This window comes from Heterodontus francisci, chromosome 22 (genome assembly GCF_036365525.1).
Source record: "Heterodontus francisci isolate sHetFra1 chromosome 22, sHetFra1.hap1, whole genome shotgun sequence".
Classification (NCBI taxonomy): Eukaryota; Metazoa; Chordata; class Chondrichthyes; order Heterodontiformes; family Heterodontidae; genus Heterodontus; species Heterodontus francisci.
Genome location: NC_090392.1, coordinates 40,459,375 through 40,482,074, shown reverse-complemented (window position 1 = coordinate 40,482,074; position 22,700 = coordinate 40,459,375). Strand labels below are relative to the sequence as shown.

At 43.8% G+C, this 22,700-nt stretch overlaps 1 protein-coding gene across 1 annotated transcript in view; it reads left to right on the top strand.

Moving 5' to 3' along the window:
• The window catches only part of LOC137381549 (zinc finger protein 271-like), a 56,588-nt gene that overhangs the window by 2,125 nt on the left and 31,763 nt on the right, over positions 1-22,700 (top strand). Inside the window, exons 2-5 of the mRNA XM_068054245.1 lie at positions 2,962-3,030; positions 8,669-8,740; positions 10,657-11,547; positions 17,140-17,235. Of these exons, the coding sequence (XP_067910346.1) occupies positions 10,766-11,547; positions 17,140-17,235 (878 nt within the window). The 5' untranslated portion in view covers positions 2,962-3,030; positions 8,669-8,740; positions 10,657-10,765. The remainder of the gene's footprint in view (positions 1-2,961; positions 3,031-8,668; positions 8,741-10,656; positions 11,548-17,139; positions 17,236-22,700) is intronic.

Genomic DNA, 22,700 nt, shown 5'->3' with positions numbered 1-22,700 from the left:
GAGGTGTATTGAAATGGCAAGAGACAGGAAGCTTGGGGTCATGTTTTCGGACTGAGCGTAGGTGTTCCATAAAGCAGTCACCCAATCTGCGTTTGGTCTTCTCAGTGTAGAGGAGACAGCATTGTGAGCAGTGAATACAGTATACTAAATTGAAGGAAGTAAATCACTGCTTCACCTGAATGGAGTGTTTGGGGCCTTGGATAGTGAGGAGAAAGGAGGTAAAAGAGCAGGTATTACACCTCCTGCGAATGCAAGGGAAGGTGCTTTGGGAAGAGAACGAGGTTTTGGGGTATTGGAGGAGGGGACCAGGGTGTCGTGGAGGGAACAATCTCTTCGGAATGCTGACTGGAGGGGAGGGGAAGATGCATTTCGTCGTGCCATCACGCTGGACATGGTGGAGGATAATCCTTTGGATGTGGAGGCTGGTGGGGTGGAAAGTGAGGACAAGGGGAACCCTGTCGCGGTTCTGGGAGGGAGGGGAAGGGGTGAGAACAGAGGTGCGGGAAATGGGCTGGACACTTGAGGTGTCTGTTAACCACAGCGGGGGGAGGAGGGGGAATCCTCGGTTAAGGAAAAAGGAAGACATATCAGAAGCGTGTTTTTGCTTGTGGCTAGGGCTTTCATTCTGTCATTTAACACCCTTTGTGCACTAATGCTTTGTATTTCACCACACCATTAACGCACTCTTTGTCTTTGCCCCATGACCTCCTTGTCAGTTATTCTCTGACCTTTTGTCCTATCAGCACCTTCCCATTTGTTCTCTTTTGCCACACCCCCACTTTATTTGCTTAAAACCTATTATATTTCTAACCTTTGCCAGTTCCGATGAAAGGTCACTGACCTGAAATGTTAACTTTGCTTCTCCGTCCACAGATGCTGCCAGAGTTGCTGAGTATTTCCAGCACTTTTTTGGTTTTATTTCCTGCAGTGATGTCCTGGGACTGAGATGATTAACCTCCAACAACCACAACCATCTTCCTTTGTGCTAGGTACGATTCCAACCAGGGGAGAGTTTTCCCCCGATTCCCATTGACTCCAGTTTTGCCAGGGCTCCTTAATGCCATACTGGGTCAAATGTTACCTTGATGTCAAGGACAATCACTCTCACCTCTGGAGTTCAGCTCCTTTGTTCATGTTTGGACCAAGGCTGTAATGAGGTCAGGAGTTGAGTGGCCCTGGCAAAACCCAAACTGAGAATTAGTGAGCAGGTTATTGCTGAATAAGTGCCACTTGATAGCACTGTCGAAGATCCCTTCCATCACATTGTTGATGATTGAGAGCAGACTGATGGGTAATTGGCTGGGTTTTATTTGGCCTGCTTTTTGTGGACAGGACATATCTGAGCAATTTTCCGCATTGCCAGGTAGATGCCAGTGTTGTAGCTGTACTGGAGCAGCTTGGCTAGGGGTGCAGCTAGTTCTGGAGCACAGGTCTTCAGTACTATTGCTGGGATGTTGTCAGGGCCCATTGCCTTTGCAACATCCAGTGGCTTCAGCAGTTTCTTGATATCGTGGAGTGAATCAGATTGGCTGAAGACTGGCATCTGTGATGCTAGGACCTCAAGAGGAGGCCAAGATGGATCATCTACTCGGCACTTCTGGCTGAAGATTAATGCAAATGCTTTAGCCTTGTCTTTTGCACTGATGTGCTGGGCTCCCCCATCATTGAAGATGGGGATATTTGTGTAGCCACCTCCTCCAGTTAGTTGTTTAATTGCCCAATACTATTCACGACTGGATGTGGTAGGACTGCAGAGCTTAGATCTGATCCATTGGTTGTGGGATCGCTTAGCCCTATCTATTGCGTGCTTCTTCCGCTGTTTGGCATGCAAGTTGTTCTGTGTTGTAGCTTCACTAGGCTGACACTTCATTTTGAGGCATGCCTGGTGCTGCTCCTGGCATGCCCTCCTACACTCATCATTGAACCAGCGTTGGTCCCCCGGCTTGAAGGTGATGGTAGAGTGGGGAATATGCTGGGCCATGAGGTTACAGATTGTGATTGAATTCAATTCTGCTGCTGCTGATGGCCCACAGTGCCTCATGGATGCCAATTTTGAGTTGCTAGATCTGTTTGAAATCTATCCCAGTCAGCACGGTGGTAGTGCCACACAACACGATGGTGGGTACCATCAGTGTAAAGTGGGGACTTTATCTCCACAAGGACTGTGCAGTGGTTACTCATACCAATACTGACATGGACAGATGCATCTGCGACAGGTAGATTGGTGAGGATGAGGTCAAGTAGGTTTTTCCCTCTTGTTGGTGCCCTCACCACCTGCCGCAGACCCAGTCTAGCAGCTATGTCCTTTAGGACGCAGCCTCCTTGGTCAGTAGTGGTGCTACTGAGCCACTCTTGGTGATGGATATTCAAGTCCCCTACCCAGAGTACATTCTGTGCCCTTGCTACATTCAGTGCTTCTTCCAAGTGGTGTTCAAACACTAAGGGCGGCCCAAGGCCCAAGTATTAAACAATGATCTTTATACACTCTCACTATCCCATTTCAAATACCCGCTCCCTAGTTTGATAAAAAGTCCCCTTGGACTGTGCCACACCTGGGCAGAGCAGGATCAAGGTGCAGGAAGTTGCTAGGCTGAGCTGAGGAGTGGGGGGTTTGACTGACAGGCCTGGGGGGATATCAGGGCAGGTACACACTGCTCCCCCTTTTCCTCCTGGAATGTTTTACTGGCGTGTTGGTGAGTGTTTCTAAACTCAGTCTCCCTCTCCCGGTATTGTAGGTGGATTGTAGGTTGCTGCGAGTGTTGGACAATATTGCCTCTCCTCATTCATCCTCCTTCTCCCACTCCGAGTTCCAGGCCAAAGGATCCAGCAGCTCGATGCAACTGAAACATTAACTCTGTTTCTCTCCACAGATGCTGCCCGACCTGCTGAGTATTTCCAGCATTTTCTGTTTTTGCTTCAGATTTCCAGCATCCGCAGTACTTTGCTCCTCTTTTATTGCAGCCGTTGCTCACAGAACTGAGTCGAGAAACACAGACGGACCAATTAAGAGCTGGTGGATTGTAGGTTGCTGTGAGTGTTAGACTATATTATTATCTTTATCATAGAATCATGTTCACTGTGTTATATTCGTGCCTGGGGGGAGGAATAATGTTCACTGTTTTATATTTGGGTCTCAGGAGGGGATAATGTTCACTGTTTTATATTCAGGTCTGGGGGATAATGTTTTCTGTTTTATATTCGGGTCTGGGGGATAATGTTCTCAGTTTTGTATTCGGGTCCTGGGGATAATGATCTATGTTTTATATTCGGGTCTGGGGGATAATGTTCTATGTTTTATCTTCGGGTCCGGGGGATAATGTTCTATGTTTTATATTCGGGTCCTGGGGATAATGTTTTCTGTTTTATATTTGGGTCTGGGGATAATGTTCAATGTTTTATATTCGGGTCTGGGGGATAATGTTCTATGTTTTATATTCGGGTCTGGGGGATAATGTTCTATGTTTTATATTCGGGTCCTGGGGATAATGTTCTATGTTTTATATTCGGGTCTGGGGGATAATGTTTTCTGTTTTATATTTGGGTCTGGGGGATAATGTTCTATGTTTTATATTCGGGTCTGGGGGACAATGTTCTATGTCTTATATTCGGGTCCTGGGGATAATGTTATATGTTTTATATTTGTGTCTGGGGGATAATGTTTTCTGTTTTATATTCGGGTCTGGGGGATAATGTTCTATGTTTTATATTCGGGTCTGGGGGATAATGTTCTATGTTTTATATTCGGGTCTGGGGGATAATGTTCTATGTTTTATATTCGGGTCCTGGGGATAATGTTTTCTGTTTTATATTCGGGTCTGGGGGATAATGTTCTATGTTTTATATTCGGGTCTGGGGGATAATGTTCTATGTTTTATATTTGGGTCTGGGGGATAATGTTCTATGTTTTATATTCGGGTCTGGGGATAATGTTTTCTGTTTTATATTCGGGTCTGGGGGATAATGTTCTATGTTTTATATTCGGGTCCTGGGGATAATGTTATATGTTTTATATTCGGGTCTGGGGGATAATGTTTTCTGTTTTATATTCGGGTCTGGGGGATAATGTTTTCTGTTTTATATTTGGGTCTGGGGATAATGTTCTATGTTTTATATTCGGGTCCTGGGGATAATGTTATATGTTTTATATTCGGGTCTGGGGGATAATGTTTCTGTTTTATATTTGGGTCTGGGGATAATGTTCTATGTTTTATATTCGGGTCCTGGGGATAATGTTATATGTTTTATATTCGGGTCTGGGGGATAATGTTTTCTGTTTTATATTCGGGTCTGGGGGATAATGTTTTCTGTTTTATATTTGGGTCTGGGGATAATGTTCTATGTTTTATATTCGGGTCCGGGGGATAATGTTCTCTGTTTTATATTCGGGTCTGGGGGATAATGTTTTCTGTTTTATATTCGGGTCTGGGGGATAATGTTTTCTGTTTTATATTCGGGTCTGGGGGATAATGTTCTCAGTTTTGTATTTGGGTCTGGGGGATAATGTTCTATGTTTTATATTCGGGTCTGGGGGATAATGTTCTCAGTTTTATATTTGGGTCTGGGGGATAATGTTCTATGTTTTATATTCGGGTCTGGGGGATAATGTTCTCAGTTTTATATTTGGGTCTGGGGGATAATGTTCTATGTTTTATATTCGGGTCCGGGGGATAATGTTCTATGTTTTATATTTGGGTCTGGGGGATAATGTTTTCTGTTTTATATTTGGTTCTGGGGATAATGTTCTATGTTTTATATTCGGGTCTGGGGGATAATGTTCTATGTTTTATATTTGGGTCTGGGGGATAATGTTCTCAGTTTTATATTCGGGTCCTGGGGATAATGTTTTCTGTTTTATATTCGGGTCTGGGGGATAATGTTCTCAGTTTTATATTCGGGTCCTGGGGATAATGTTTTCTGTTTTGTATTCGGGTCTGGGGGATAATGTTCTATGTTTTATATTCGGGTCTGGGGGATAATGTTCTCAGTTTTATATTCGGGTCCTGGGGATAATGTTTTCTGTTTTGTATTCGGGTCTGGGGGATAATGTTCTCAGTTTTATATTCGGGTCTGGGGGATAATGTTCTATGTTTTATATTCGGGTCTGGGGATAATGTTTTCTGTTTTATATTCGGGTCTGGGGGATAATGTTCTATGTTTTATATTCGGGTCCTGGGGATAATGTTATATGTTTTATATTTGGGTCTGGGGGATAATGTTTTCTGTTTTATATTCGGGTCTGGGGGATAATGTTCTATGTTTTATATTCGGGACTGGGGGATAATGTTCTATGTTTTATATTCGGGTCCTGGGGATAATGTAATATGTTTTATATTCGGGTCTGGGGGATAATGTTTTCTGTTTTATATTCGGGTCTGGGGGATAATGTTCTCTGTTTTATATTCGGGTCTGGGGGATAATGTTTTCTGTTTTATATTTGGGTCTGGGGATAATGTTCTATGTTTCATATTCGGGTCCGGGGGATAATGTTCCATGTTTTATATTTGGGTCTGGGGGATAATGTTCTATGTTTTATATTCGGGTCTGGGGGATAATGTTCTATGTTTTATATTCGGGTCTGGGGGATAATGTTCTATGTTTTATATTCGGGTCTGGGGGATAATGTTCTATGTTTTATATGCGGGTCTGGGGGATAATGTTCTCAGTTTTATATTCGGGTCTGGGGGATAATGTTCTATGTTTTATATTTGGGTCTGGGGGATAATGTTCTCAGTTTTATATTCGGGTCCTGGGGATAATGTTTTCTGTTTTATATTCGGGTCTGGGGGATAATGTTCTCAGTTTTATATTCGGGTCCTGGGGATAATGTTCTATGTTTTATATTCGGATCTGGGGGATAATGTTCTATGTTTTATATTCGGGTCTGGGGGATAATGTTCTATGTTTTATATTCGGGTCTGGGGGATAATGTTCTATGTTTTATATTCGGGTCTGGGGGATAATGTTCTATGTTTTATATTCGGGTCTGGGGGATAATGTTTTCTGTTTTATATTCGGGTCTGGGGGATAATGTTCCATGTTTTATATTCGGGTCCTGGGGATAATGTTCTATGTTTTATATTCGGGTCTGAGGGATAATGTTCTATGTTTTATATTCGGGTCTGGGGGATAATGTTCTATGTTTTATATTCGGATCTGGGGGATAATGTTCTATGTTTTATATTCGGGTCTGGGGGATAATGTTCTCAGTTTTATATTCGGGTCCTGGGGATAATGTTTTCTGTTTTATATTCGGGTCTGGGGGATAATGTTCTATGTTTTATATTCGGGTCCGGGGGATAATGTTCTATGTTTTATATTCGGGTCTGGGGGATAATGTTCTCAGTTTTATATTCGGATCTGGTGGATAATGTTCTCAGTATTATATTCAGGTCTGGGGGATAATGCTTTCTGTTTTATATTCGGGTCTGTGGAATAATATTCTCAGTTTTATATTCGGGTCCGGGGGATAATGTTCTCTGTTTTATATTCGGGTCCGGGGGATAATGTTCTCTGTTTTATATTCGGGTCCGGGGGATAATGTTCTCAGTTTTATATTCGGGTCTGGGGGATAATGTTCTCAGTTTTATATTCGGGTCCGGGGGATAATGTTTTCTGTTTTATATTCGGGTCCGGGGGATAATGTTCTCAGTTTTATATTCGGGTCCGGGGGATAATGTTCTCAGTTTTATATTCGGGTCTGGGGGATAATGTTCTCAGTTTTATATTCGGTTCTGGGGAATAATGTTCTCTGTTTTCTATTCGGGTCTGGGGGATAATGTTCTCAGTTTTATATTCGGTTCTGGGGGATAATGTTTTCTGTTTTCTATTCGGGTCCGGGGGATAATGTTCTCAGTTTTATATTCGGGTCCGGGGGATAATGTTCTCAGTTTTATATTCGGGTCCGGGGGATAATGTTCTCAGTTTTATATTCGGGTCCGGGGGATAATGTTCTCAGTTTTATATTCGGGTCCGGGGGATAATGTTTTCTGTTTTATATTCGGGTCCGGGGGATAATGTTCTCAGTTTTATATTCGGGTCCGGGGGATAATGTTCTCAGTTTTATATTCGGTTCTGGGGAATAATGTTCTCTGTTTTCTATTCGGGTCCGGGGGATAATGTTTTCTGTTTTCTATTCGGGTCCGGGGGATAATGTTCTCAGTTTTATATTCGGTTCTGGGGGATAATGTTTTCTGTTTTCTATTCGGGTCCGGGGGATAATGTTCTCAGTTTTATATTCGGGTCCGGGGGATAATGTTCTCAGTTTTATATTCGGGTCCGGGGGATAATGTTCTCAGTTTTATATTCGGGTCCGGGGGATAATGTTTTCTGTTTTATATTCGGGTCCGGGGGATAATGTTCTCTGTTTTCTATTCGGGTCCGGGGGATAATGTTCTCTGTTTTCTATTCGGGTCCGGGGGATAATGTTCTCAGTTTTATATTCGGGTCCGGGGGATAATGTTTTCTGTTTTATATTCGGGTCCGGGGGATAATGTTTTCTGTTTTATATTCAGGTCCGGGGGATAATGTTTTCTGTTTTATATTCGGTTCTGGGGGATAATGTTCACTGTTTTATATTCGGGTCTGGGAGTTGAGGTTCACCTGAATCATTAATCTTAGAATGGTTACAGTATAGAAAGAGGCCATTCGGCCCGTTGAATCTGTGCTGGCTCTCTAAAGGAGCAATTCAGCTATTGCCACTCCTCCGTCCTCTGCCCGCAGCCCTGCACATTCTTACTATTCAGATAATAATCCAATTCCTTCTTGAATGCTTCCAATGAACCTGCTTCCACCACGCTCCTCTGGAGCCCGGGCCAACGCAGGCTTCACACGCACTGAATACAGCCCCAGGCCCCGATACAAAATAGGGAAAATTTTCCAATTTATAAACACCAGTTGCAGTCTCAGACCCCGAATAGAAGAAGCTTCAGGTCACACCACCGAGTTGGGTAGCAACTGCAGGGCTTTTCCCAGTGGCAGGCCTGGGTTAACTTAGTTTAGTTTCGTTTAGAGATACAGCACTGAAACAGGCCCTTCGGCCCACCGAATCTGTGCCGACCATCAACCACCCATTTATACTAATCCTACACTATATGTGTGTGTGTGTGTGTGTGTGTGTGTGCGCGCGCCAAAGTGCTGCAAAGGGAAACAGACGGAGCCGACAACACTTCCACGCAGGTCGCCAAGGAAGTCGTGAACACGCTCGGGGTAAAGCCACCAAGACCCTCTCCTTTCGACACGACACCACTGGAAAGGGGCAGGGCTGTGTCTGAGAAAACACATATTCCTACCACATCCCCACCTGTCCCTATATTTTCCCTACCACCTACCTATACTAGGGGCAATTGCTAATGGCCAATTTACCTATCAACCTGCAAGTTTTTGACATGTGGGAGGAAACCAGAGCACCCAGAGGAAACCCACACAGACACAGGGAGAACTTGCAAACTCCACACAGGCAGTACCCAGAATTGAACCCGGGTCGCTGGAGCTGTGAGGCTGCGGTGCTAACCACTGCGCCACTGTGTCGCCCTGACTGCTGTCCGCTTTCTTGGGGGCAGTGTGCAGCAGGCCGCACGTGCAGCATCCTTGGCCAGGAAGCAGGAGGAGAGAATTTTGTGAATTTCTATCCTGGACTCACAGTGATGGCTTTTTTAAACGCCTTTTCCAGGACCCCGAATACCTGAGTGATGACAACGTATATTCAGTGAAAAAAATAAAAAGTGATGTTACAGCGCAACAGGTTGGTGATTGGTTGGTTAGTATTACACTTGTCTATATTTCTGTAAGTGAGGGCAGTGGGTTAAACTAAAAACTTTAGTTAATTGCCTGATCTGTTTTTAAGTTTGGTGAAGTATAAATTACTATGTTTAAGTCGGCTTAAGTCGATGTAAGTCTTCGGTATTATTTAAAATAACCTCCCTATAAAATAAAGTGATGTCAGCAGAACAGAAGCAGTTAATCATCTAATAATTAGAATTAAGGCAGGGTACTTCAGTCCCGTTCAATGCACATCCTATTCCATGTGGGAACTCCAGGATACTTCTCGTGCTGGACAATTGCATGTTTAGGAAATATCGTCAGCTGGAGTAGCTTGAGTTCTGGGTCTCGGAGCATGAGCAGCAACTGGCGTCACTGCAGCTCTCCTGCAAGGCTGAGAGCTGTGTTGACAGCATGTTTCTGGATGTAGTCACCCTACAGCTTAAGAGTGAGCAGGCAGAGAGGGAATGGGTGACCACCAGGCATGTAGTGCAGGAGTCTCCTGAGTGCAACTCACTTTCCAACGCCAACATGAGGAAAAACCTTTTTACGCAGTGAGTGTTAAGGATCTAAAAGTCATTGCATGAGAATGTGGTGGAGGCAAATTCAATCATGGCTTTCAAAAGGCATTTGGCTAATTACCTGAAGGGATTTGCACAACTATGGGGAAAAGGCAAGGGAGTGGAACAAGCTAAGTCTCTCTTACAGAGATCTGGCATGGGCCTGATGGGCCGAATGGCCTCCTTCTATGATTTTAGGTGACGATGCACCTTCCTCTTGAACCATGACAGTTCATGTGTGCTTCCACAGTGGTGGTAGGGAATGAGTTATAGGATTTTCACCCAGCGATGATGAAGGAACGATGATACATGTCCACGTCAACAACAACTTGTATTTATATAGCATCTTTAATGTAATAAAATGTTCAAAGATGTTTCACAGGAGTGTTTTAAAGCAACATTTGACATTGAGCCACATAAGGAGATATTAGGACAAATGACCAAAAGCTTGGTGGAAGAGGTAGATTTTAAGGAGTGCCTTAATGGAGGAAAGCAAGGTAGAGAGGCGGAGAGGTTTTGGGAGGGCCTTGGCATCTGAAGGAACAGCTGCCAATGGTGGAGCAATGAAAATCGGGGATGCTCAAGAGACCAGAATTAGATGAGCCCTGATATCTTGGAGGGTTGGAGGAGATTATAGAGATAGTGAGGGGCGAGGCCATGGAGCCATTTGAAAACAAGCATCAACATTTTAAAATTGAAGTGCTGCTTAACCAGGAGCCTGTGTGGTCTTGGTGATGGCGGGAATATGTGGTCAGAAGCTCATCTCCGGGTCAAATATGGTACCATGGTTCTGAACAGTCTGGTTCAGCCTCAGTTGACAAAGAGAGGGATGGAGTCAGTCACCAGGCAGTGGAGGTTGCAGCAGGGACTGTAAACAATGGCTTCAGTCTTTCCGGTATTTAAATGGAGGAATTTTCTGTTCATCCGGTACTGGATGTCAGACAAATCAGGATGGTGTGTGACTTGAGGGGGTTGGTGTTCACGTACACCTGCTACCCTGGTCCTTCGAGATGGTAAAGGTTGAGGGTTTCAGAGGTTCTGTCAAAGTTATGGTCGAGTGTAGCTATATAAAATCCCTCTCCTTTACCCCCTGCTGCTCCCACCTCTCCCCACCCCCCACCCCATCCTCCCATAGAGGCCAGAGTCTTGTGTAGGCCCAGACCTTCGCTGAAGGACATCAGTTGGGTTTTTACAACAATCCAGTAGCTTTCATGGTCACTTTTTCCTAGTGCCGGCCCCACAGGTTAAAAGATTCATTCGGCTCCATTCCACGAACTGCCTTTGTGTTTTTGTGTGGTCTCTCACATTCCCTTTTTTCTGCTTTAAATGAATTTCACAGGGTATTAGAAGGAGAGGATTTGCAGTCTGGAAACTCCGAAGAAACATTACATCAGGATCTAAAGGAGTCGCTTAGTTTATTGTAACCAACATATCATAGGATTTTGAACATGAAAGAAAAAAGCACCGTTCGCTGTGAGGAGAAACCGTACATGTGTTCTCTGTGTGGACAAGGCTTCAGCCATTCATCAGGCCTGTCGAGTCACAAGCACAGTCACACTGGGGAGAAACCATGGAAATGTGGGGACTGTGGGAAGGGATTCAATTACCCATTTCAGTTGGAAACTCATCGGCGCAGTCACACTGGGGAGAGGCCATTCACCTGTTCCATGTGTGGGAAGGGATTCACTCAGCCATCCAACCTGTTGACACACCAGCGAGTTCACACTGGGGAGAAGCCGTTCACCTGCTCTGAGTGTGGAAAGGGATTCACTGATTCAACTAACCTGCTGAGACACCAGCGAGTTCACACTGGGGAAAGGCTGTTCACCTGCTTTGTGTGTGGGAGGGGATTCACTCAATCATCCAACCTGTTGACACACCAGCGAACTCACACTGGGAAGAGGCCGTTCATCTGCTCTGTATGTGGGAAGGGATTCACTCAGTCATCCAACCTGCTGACACACCAGCGAGTTCACACTGGGGAGAGGCCATTCACCTGCTCCGTGTGTGGGAAGAGATTTGCTCATTCATCCCATCTGCTGACGCACCAGCGAACTCATACTGGGGAGAGGCCGTTCACCTGCTCCTTGTGTGGGAAGGGATTCACTACCTCATCCAACCTACTGAGACACCAACGAACCCACACTGAGGAGAGGCCGTTTACCTGCTCCGTGTGTGGGAAAGGATTCACTCGGTCATCCACCCTGCTGAGACACCAGCGAGTTCACAAGTAACTACAGTGGTTGGATTCTCCTGTTACTCACATCCAGGACTTAACTATGTTCATTGGGGTCTGTTTCTGCTGATAAACTCCAGCCCAGTTATAGGGGCTAATGTTCTGGATAAAAGTTAAATAAATCAGCCTTGTGTTAAACACGCAGTGTGTGGAGTCTTTTTAACATTGCTAACGCAAGTTAGTGCTTCCCCCTTTCCCCTGTCTCCTCCATCCTCACCTCCAACAATTGTGAGCAGCTCATGGATTTCTTTGTCACTAAGATTGAGACCATCCAATCAGCTGCCTCTGCTGCTTCCCTCCCTTCCACTAGCCCACCAGGCCAATCTACCTCTAAAAGATCCCCCTTGCCCAAGCACTGAACCCACATCTTTCTGTAGTTTCTGTCCTATTTCCCCTCATGCCCTTTCCATTATAGTATTGGTCTCCTTATTTAAGGAAGGATGTAAATGCATTGGAAGCAGTTCAGAGAAGGTTTCCTAGAATAATACCTGGAATGGGTGCGTTGTCTTATGAGGAAATGTTATCTGCTGGAGTTCAGCAGAGTAAAAGTTGACTTGGTTGAAACATATAAGATCCTGAGGGGTCTTGACAGGGTGGATGTTTAAAGGATGTTTCCCCTTGTGGGAGAATCTAGAACTAGAGGTCACTGTTTAAAAATAAGGCATTGCCCATTTAAGACAGAGATGAGGGGAGGTGTTTCTCTCATAGGGTCATGCATCTTTGGAATTCTCTTCCTCAAAAGGCAGTGAAAGCAGAGTCTTTAAATATTTTTAAGGCAGAGGTGGATAGATTCTTGATAAGCAAGGCAGTGAAAAGTTATTGGGGGTAGGCGGGAATGTGGAGTAATCAATTCAGCCATGAACTTATTGAATGGCGGAGCAGGCTCGAGGGGCTGAGTGGCCTACTCCTCCGAATTCATTTGTTCGTATGTTCTCCGAGCTCAACTTGTTCATGCGACCCACCTGCTCCCTCAATGCTATTCCCACTAAACTGCTGACCACCCAACTTCCCCATTAGAGCTGATATTGTTAATGGTTCTTTCCCTTCAGGTACTGTTCCTTTCTCCTTTAAATCTGCAGTCATCACCCCCTCCTCAAAAAAACTCCTGACCTCAGAATCATTGCAATCTACTGCCTTCTCCAACCTCCCATTCCTCTCCAAAATCCTTGAACATGTTGTCGCCTCCCAAATCTGTGCCCATCTTTCCTGGAACTCCATCTTTGAATCCCTCCAATCAGGTTTCCACCCCCGCCACAGTATTGAAACAGCTCTTATAACAGTCACAAATGACATCCTATATGGACTGTGACAAAGGTAAACTATCCCTCCTTGTCCTTCTTGACCTGCCTGAAGACTTTGTTACATCTGACAACACCATCTTGTTCCAACACCTCTCCACTGTTCAGCTGGGTGGGACTGCACCCTCCTGGTTCCATTTTTATCTATCTAATCACATCCAGAGTATCACCTGCAGTGCCGTCTCTTCCCACTCCTGAAGTTACCTCTGGTGTCCCCCAAGGATCTATCCTTGGCCCCTCCTATTTCTCGTCTACATGCTGCACCTTGCCGACATCATCTGAAATCACAGCATTAGTTTTCACATGTACAGTGACCATGCTGTACCGGCTCTACCTCACTACCTCTATGGGTGAGATTTCTCTTTTCATCAAGTCTTTCTCACTTTTAACTCTGGTCATGGTCTTGTCCGGACAAATGTGGTAACAGGATACTTGGTGTAGTTATTTAGGAAAACTTTATTAAGAAATATCAAGTTATGCTTAAAATTCAGGTAGTGACCTTGTAACTCTCATGGTTGCCCTTTCCGATTGTGTTTTGGTCACAGACAACGTGAAGACTCTCAGTTCTTCTGTCCTCTCTTTGCCACATGCTGGAGTTGATGGTTTTTCACATGCTGGAGTTCTTCTTCGTAATCTTCTACGAGGCATTGTGGACCCTGGCTTTTAACCCTTCTTGACCATCAGGCCACCTTGTGCTTGGCCTGATGGTTGGTTCAGACCTTGTGTTGGTTGCTAACCTACTCTCATTGGGATTTAAGTGATAGAATACCCACCAGTTATTATTTTAAAATCTATGAAGCATTCTATTAATGTTGGTCATTATCTCTTTAGGCTGGCAATATGGAACTTGCACAAAAACTGATTCTTTGTTGCTTTAAGCTGTTGCTTGCTGGACTACATTGGCTCCCGGTCAAGCAATTCCTCGATTTTAAAGTTCTTGTGTTTGTTTTCAATCCCTGCATGGCCTCACCCCTCCCGCTCTTAAATGTCTTCCAGCCCTATGACCCTCTGAGATATCTGTCCTTAATTCTGGCCTCTTGTGCATCCCATATTTTGTTTGCTTCATCATCGATGACTGTGCTTTCAGCTGCCTAGTCCTTAAGCTCTGGGAATCCTTCCCTAAACTTTTCTGCCTCTCTACCTCTTCCCCCTCCTTTAAGATGCTCCTTCAAATTTGCCTCCTTGACCAAGCTTTTGGTCATCTGCCCTAATTTCTCCTGATGTGGTTCAGTGTCAAATTTTGTTAACTCTCCTTGGGATGTTTACAATGTTAAAATGCTATAAGAAGGAAAGTTGTTGTTGGATGTGATTAGCAATATCAATAACAGCAGAATCCAACCCCTGCACTCACATGTGAACTCGGTGTTTTTACAGGATGGATGAGTGAGTGAATCACTTCCCACACACAGAGCAGGTGAATGGCCTCTCCTCTGTATGAGCTCGCTGGTGTGTTAGAAGGTGGGATAGTGCAGTTAATCCCTTCCCACAGTCAGAGAAGGTAAATGGCTTCTCCCCACTGAGTGTGCTGGTGTGTCACCAGTTCCTCTTTGCTTTTAAAGCTCTTCTCACAATCAGAACAGTGTGAACACAAGAAATAGGAGCAGGAGTAGACCATATGGCCCATCGAGCCTGCTCTGCCATTCAGTACAATCGTGGCTGATCTTAGGCTTCAACTCCACTTTCTTACCCACTCGCCATATCCTTGATTCCCTGAGAGACCATAAATCTGTTTATTTCAGCCTTAAACATATTCAAAGATGGAGCATCCACAACCCTCTGGGATAGAGAATTCCAAAGATTCACAACCCTCTGAGTGAAATACTTCTCATTTCAGTCCTAAATGATCGGCCCCTTATCCTGAGACTGTGCCCCTGTATTTTAGATTCCCTGACCAATGGAAACTATTTCTGTGTCTATCCTATCCAGCCCCTTCAGAATCTTTTGTGTTTCAGTGAGATGGCCTCTCATTCTTCTAAACTCCAGAGAATACAGGTCCAATTTACTTAGCCTCTCATCATGGGACAACCCCCCTCAGCCCAGGAACCAATCTAGTGAACCTTTGCCGCACCGCATCCGATGCAAATATATCCTTTCTTTAAATGTGGCGACCAAAATTGCACACAGTATTCCAGATGTGGTCTCACCAAAACCCTGTACAGTTGTAGCAAGACTTCTTTATTCCTGTACTCCAGTCCCCTTGCAATAAAGGTCAACATGCCATTTGTCTTCCTAATTGCATGTTGAATCTGCAGGCTAACTTTCTGCATTCCTTGTACAAGCACACCCAAGTCTCTTTGATCACCAACACTTACAAGTTGCACACATTTTAAAAAATATTCTGCTTTCTATTCTTACGACCAAAGTGAATAACTTCACACTTCCCTACATTATACTCCATGCAGCCTCTCTGTGCGCTTCCCACAGCTTACCTTTCCACCTAGGGGCGGGGCAGCAGACGCTCGCTGTCTCTCTCTCTGGCTGTATCGGCGCACGCTGAGTTTTAAAAAAAAAAAGTGACATCACAGGAAATCTGTAAGCTAATTGGTTGGTAAGTAACAGTTCTTGTTGCTTGTAAACAGCTTTCAATTCCAGATTTTTTTTTTATTAATTAATTAATTGAATTTAAATTCCACCAGCTGCCATGGTGGGATTTGAACCAGTGTCCTCGGGGCATTAGCCTAGGCTTATGGATTACTAGTCCAATGATATTACCACTACACCACCATCTTCCCAATCCAGAGTGTTGAAAGAGGTGGCTATGGAGATAGTGGATGCGTTGGTGGTGATCTTCCAACGTTATATAGATTTTGGAATGGTTTATGCAGATTGGAAGGTAGCAATTGTAACCTCACTATTTAAGAAAGGAGGGAGAGAGAAAATGGGGAACTATAGACCTGTTAGCCTGACATCAGTAGTAGGGAAAATGCTAGAATCTATGATAAAGAATCTGATAATTGAACACCAAGAAATTAATGGTAGGATTGGGCAGAGTCAACATGGATTTATGAATGGGAAATCATGTTTGACAATCCTGTTAGGATGCAACCGGCAGAATCAATAAGTGGGGAATCAGTGGATGTGGTGTATATAGATTTTCAGAAGGCTTTCGATAAGGTCCCACATAGAAGGTTAGTAAGCAAAATTAGAACATATGGGATTGGGGTAATATACTGGAATGGATTGAGAAATGGTTAACGGATAGAAAACAAAGTAGGAGTAAACTGGTCATTTTCAGATTGGCAGGCTGTGACTAGTGGGGAACCGCAAGGCCCCAGCTATTCACTATCTATATCAATGATTTGGATGTGGGGACCCAATGCAATATTTCCAAGTTTGCTGATGACACAAAACTAGGTAGAATGTGAGTTATGAGGAGGATGCAAAGAGGCTTCAAGGGGGTTAGGCAGGTTAAGTGAGTGGGAAAGAACATGGCAGATGGAATACAATGTGGAAAAATGTGAAGTTATCCACTTTGGTAGAAAAACAGAAATGCAGATTGGGAAGCGTTGATGTCCAAAGGGACCTGGGTGTCCTTGTTCATGAGTCACTGAAAACTAAAATGCAGTGCAGCAAGCAATTAGGAAGGCAAGTGGAATATTGTTCCATACCAGAAATAGGCAATAACCTAAGGCTAAAAAGTGAGGAAATTAAGGAAATTCATATCAGCAGAGAAAAATATTGGAGAAACTTAAGGGACTAAAATCTGACAAATCTCCAAGACCTGATGGCCTACATCTTAGCTACAGATATAGTGGATACGCTAGCTATTACTTTCCAAAATTCATTAGATTCGGGAATGGTCCCATCAGATTGGAAGTTGGCAAATGTTACACCGCTTTCCCAGAAGGGGGGGAGAGACAAAATGAAACTACAGGCCAGTTAGCCTAACATCAGTCGTTAGAAAAATGCTGGAACCTATTATGAAGGAAGTCTTAACAATGCACTTAGAAAAGCACAGTATGATTAGAACAAGTCAACATGGTTTTACGAAAGGGAAATCCTGTTTGACAAATTTATTAGAGTTTTTTGAGGATGTAACTAGTAGGGTAGATAAAGAGGAACCAGTAGATGTAGTATACCTAGATTTCCAAAAGGCATTCGATAAGGGGCCATTCAAAGGCTGGAATTTTACGGTTGGCGGATGGGAGCTGGCCACCGACTGAAAAGTTGGTGGCCAACACGCTTCCGCCTCTCCTGGGGATCCGACCCGTATTTTGCGGGTCCCCGGGCTTCAATTGGTGTGAGGCGGGTCTTCAACCCGCTTAAGGTAGGAAGTCGCACCTAATAGAGCTGTCAGCCAATCAGCGGGCCGGCAGCTCTTAGTTGCAGCTGCTGGGAAAGCAGCCCAGCATGAAGAGAAGATGCCTGGGAGCCGGGAAGGCAGGTAAGTTTTGGTTGCTTCGCTGGGAGTAATCGGTCGGGCCCCAGCAAGGCAAGGGTGGTCGATTGGGGGAAGGGGGCGTGTTGGGTAGTGGGGGCAGCCCTCCATAGGGCACAGGGTGCCCCATCATGAGGGTCCCCCTGGGATGCTTCTCTTGGTCCACTGCTGCCCAAGCAGCCACGCATAAAATATGCATGGAGGTGGGCAAAGGACCTTATGTGGCCGTAAATTGGTGGCGGAGGCAGGAGTGGGTCAGGAAGGCCTCCCGGAGCCTCCCGCTCCATTTTATGCCAACCCCCACCACCGACCTGCTCTTTGGGGTGGCGTAAAATTCAGCCCAAAAGGTTAATTGGCAAGATAAGGGCTCATGGAATCGGGGATAATATATTAGCATAGATACATGATTGCTAACAGACTTGAAGCAACGAGTGGGCATAAATGGGGCATTTTCAAGTTGGCAGGCAGTAAATAGTGGAGTGCCGCAAGGATCAGTGCTGGGACCTCAGCTATGTACAATCTATATTAATGACTTAGATGAAGAGACAGAGAGTAATGTATCTAAGTTTGCTGATGTTACAAAGATAGGTGGAAAGGTAAGCTGTGGGGGGTGGGGGGGGGAGACACAGAGAGGCTGCAAAGAGATATAGACAGGTTAAGTGAGTGGTCAACAAGATGGCAGATGGAGTATAATGTAGCGAAGTGTGAAGTTATTCACTTTGGTCATAAGAATAGAAAAATAGAATATTTTTTAACAGGTGTGTAACTTGTAAGTGTCCATATTCAAAGAGACTTTGGTGTGATTGTACAAGGAACGCAAAAAGTTAACATGCAGGTACAGCAATGAATTAGGAAGGCAAATGGCATGTTGGCCTTTATTGCAAAGGGATTGGAGTACAGAAATAAGCAAGTATTGCTACAATTGTACAGGGTTTTGGTGAGAGTACATCTGGAATACTGTGTTCAGTTTTGGTCTCCACATTTAAGAAAGGATATACTTGCAATGGAGGCAGTGCAGCAGAGATTCACTAGCTTGCTCCTATGGAAAAGGACAAAGAGCAATCTCGAGGAAGGCCAACTTCAATGGGGTAAGGATGGAGCTGGGGCAAATAAATTGGAGTCAAAAGCTGGCAGGAAAACCAGTAGATGAACAATGGGCTACCTTCAAAGAAGAGATAGTTCGGGCACAGTCAAGGTATGTTCCCTCAAAGGGAAAAAGTAGAGCAAACAAATCCAGAGCTCTCTGGATGACAAACCAGGTAAAGATCAGGATAAAAAAGGAAAGTGTGCTTATGACAGATGCCATTTAGAAAATACTGCTGAGAACCAGGCTGAATATAGAAGGTCCAGAGGGGAAGTGTAAAAGAAAATAAGAGAAGCAAAGGGAGAGCATGTGAAGAGACTGGCAGCTAGCATTAACGGAAATCCCAAAGTTTTCTATAGGCATATAAATAATAAAAGGGTGGTAAAAGGAGGAGTGGGGCCGATTATGGACCAGAAAGGGGATTTAAACATGGAGGCAGAGGGCATAGCTCGGGTATTAAATGAATACTTGCATCTGTCTTTAGCAAGGAAGAAGCTGTACCCAGGCAATTTTGAAAGAGGAGATAAGTCAGACACTAGAGGGGTTTAAAATTATAAAGAGGAAGCATTAGATAGGCTGTCTGTACTTAAAATGGATAAAGCACCAGGACCAGATGAGATGCATCCAAGGATACTGAAGGAAGTGAGGGTGCAAATCGCAGAGGCATTGACCATAATTTTTCAGTTTTTCTTCGACTCGGGGGTGGTGCCAGAGGACTGGAGAATTGCAAACATTACACCCTTGTTCAAAAAAGGGTGTAAAGGTAAACCCAACAACTGCAGGCCAGTCAATTTAACTTCAATGATGGGAAAACGTCTAGAAAAAATAATTTAGGATAAAATCAATAGTCACATGTACAAATGAGAGTTAATTAAGGAAAGACAGCATGGATTTCTTAAGGGAAAATCATGTTTAACTAACTTGCTAGAGTTTTTTAAGGAGGTAACAGAGAGGGTTGATGAGGACAATGCAGTGGTGTACATGGACTTTCAAAAGGCTTTTGATACAGTGCCACACAACAGACTTGTGAGAAAACTTGTAGCTCATGGAATAAAAGAAACGGTAGCAACATGGATACGAAATTGGCTGAGTGACAGGAACCAAAGAGTAGTGGTTAATGGATGTTTTTCGGGCTGGAGGAAGGTTTGTAGTGGAGTTCCCCAGGGATCAGTGTTGGGACCCTTGCTTTTCCTAATATATATGAATGACCTAAACCTTGGTGTACATGGCAAAATTTCAAAGTTTGCAGATGATACGAAACTGGGAAGCATTGTGAACTGTGAGGAGAATAGCGCAGAACTTCAAAAGGAAATCGACTAGTTGGTGGAATGGGCAGACAGGTGGCAGATGAAGTTCAATGTAGAGAGATGTGAAGTGACTCATTTTGGTAGGAAGATTATGGAGGAGCAATATAGAATAAAGGGTATGATTCTAAAGAGGGTGCAGGAGCAGAGGGACCTAGATGTATATGTGCATAATTTGTTGAAGATAGCAGGTCATGTTGAGAGAGCGGTTAATAAAGCATACTGTATCCTGGGTTTTATTAATAGGGGCATATAAGACACTAGTTCGGCCTCAGCTGGAGTATTGCGCCGAGTTCTGGGCACTTCACTTTAGGAAATACATGAGGGCACTGGAGAAAGTGCAGAAAAGATTTCCAGAATGGTTCCAGGGATGAGGAATTTCAGTTATGAAAGTAGATTGATAGAAGTTAGGACCGTTTTCCTTGGAGAAGAGAAGTCTGAGAAGTGATTTGATGGAGGTATTCAAAATCATGAAGGGTCTGGACAGAGTTGATAGAGAGAAACTGTTCCCACTCATGAAAGGATCGAGAACAAGAGTGCACAGATTTAAAGTATTTGGTAAGAGAAGCAAAAGTGGCATGAGGAAGAACTTTTTCATACAGCGAGTGGTTAAGGTCTGGAATTCGCTGCTGAGAACGTGGTGGAGGCAGGTTCAAGTGAAACATTCAAAAAGGAATTATACAGTGAGATGAAAAGGAAGAGTGTGCAGGGTTACAGGAAGAGGCATGGGAATGGAACTGAGGGAATTGCACTTTCGGAGAGCTAGTGCAGACATGATGGACCGAATGGCCTCCTTTTGCACTGTAACAATTCTGTGGGATGAGGAGGTTGGTCTTTGACGAGAGGCTAAGTAAATTGGGCTGGTATTCTCTGGACTTTAGAAGAATGAGAGGTGATCTTGTTGAAACATATAAGATTCTATAAGGCTGGATAGGATAGACATTGAGAGATTATTTCCGCTGATCAGGGAATCTAAAACACAGGGACACAGTCTCAGGATAAGGGGCAGATCATTTAGGATGGCGATGAGGAGAAATGACTTCACTCAAAGCATTGTGAATCTTTGGAATCCTACCCCAGAGGGTTGTGGATGCTCCATCGTTGAATACATTTAAGGCTGGAAAGATAGATTTTTGGTCTATCAGGGAATCAAGGGAAATGGTGAGCAGGCAGGAAAGTGGAATTGAATCCTAAGATCAGCCATGATAGTTTTGAATGGCAGAGCAGGCTCGATGGGCCATCTGGTCTACTCCTGCCCCTATTTCTTGTGCTGTTGTATTGTGTACAGTTTTGTTCTCCTTACCTAAGGAAGGATATTGCCATCAAGGGAGTGCAATGAAGGTTCACCAGGAAGCATTCAAAAGGGAATTAGATTTTATATATGAAAAGGAAGAATGTACAGGGTTATGGAGAGAAGTCGGGAATGGAACTGAAGGAATTGCTCTTTTGGAGACGTTGTGTGGACACGATGGGCCGAATGTCCTCCTTCTGCACTGTAACTGATCCCTGAGATTGTCCTATGAGGATAGTTTCGGAAAATGAGAGGTGATCTCATTGAAGCATACAAAATTGATTAAGGACTCAACAGCAATTTCCGCTGCTTGCCTAGCTTTTAAAACTTTCAGCTTATCTACATGAGTTCTCACTACCGAAGGGATTGAATTTTTAAACTCTTCCAAGAAAATCAATTCTGTAAGGTTCTCGTATGTGGTTTCCACCTTTGATGCCAGTATCCAAAGGTCAAAATTAATTTGCTTCACCCTCTCAAATTCTGCAGCCAATCTCTGTTAGTTCCGAAACTTCTGATGGTAAGCTTCAGGGACTAACTCATATGCAGTGAGAATAGCCTTTTTTGTCATCACATAATCTGCAGAAGCCTCTTCAGAAAGCATGGCATAAACGTCATGAGCTCTGTCCATCAATCTGCTTTGCATAAAGTGACCAGCTTTCCTTTGGCCATTTCATTTGTTTGGCTATTTTTTCAAAAGATATGAAAAATGCCTCTATGTCCCTTTTCTCAAACTTAAGAAGAGCTTGTATGAATTTAAACAGCTTTTCACTGGGTCCTGGGCTGAGTTCAGATTCTTCCTGACCAGAATTTTCCCTGGAGTCAAGACTACCTCTTTGTCTTAATTCCATCTCTTTTAACCTAAACTCCCTCTCTACTCTTTCACTCTGAAGTTCAAGTTTTCTTATTGCTATTGCTTTTTCTTTTTCCTGTTGAAGCTCCAGTTGCCTCAACTGTAACTGAATGTTGGCTAATTCCACTGCTTCACTCTCTGACTTACTATCTTCTTGTTCCAACTTTAAATGTTGGACTATTACATCAAATATCTCTGCTTTTTTAGCACCTGATTGCGCTCTCAGATCTTTTAGTTTAATCTTGGTTTAAGTTTTCAAGCCACTGAGAGAAACGTTCTCTTTTCCCAAAAACTCTGCAGCCACTGCTAATGCCATTCTGACAGTATAGCCTTTGCCTTATTATACAAGAAACCTGGTTCCTTTTATTTTTCTTCAAATTATTACTCCCCTTATAATTCACATAATTGCAGTTGGATTTGGATCCCAGACAATCAAGCCCCCAATTAACATGTTATGACCGAGGTGGGAGTAATGCACTGTCAATTCAGTCCCATTACTCCACAGGTCACAGCATATTATTAAAGTTTCCCACCTACCGAAAATTAGCCAAATTAAACACCTTAGTAACCCCCAAAATAAAACGCACCATACCAGGTATCTTTAAACAACAACAAATTAACTATTTATTAATAAACTAAATCTTAAACAATATTGAGATAAATCTATGTCTAAAGACCTTATAACCTCTTATTCCTCCTCCCTTATGCACACACACATACATTCAAAACCCAACGGTTAACCAGTTTCAAAATGATGTTTAAAATTAGAGCTATTACTTAGGAATAAAATAAATAGCTGGTTGTAAGTCCTGGTGAGTTATGTTCCCAGTTGATGGGGTGTCCCAGTGTTGAATAGTCAGATGCCCCTCGAAGAGTCCAGGCGCATTTGATGAACAGTTGTAATGGATAGGAGTTCAAAGTACTTCAACTATAGCAGGCGTC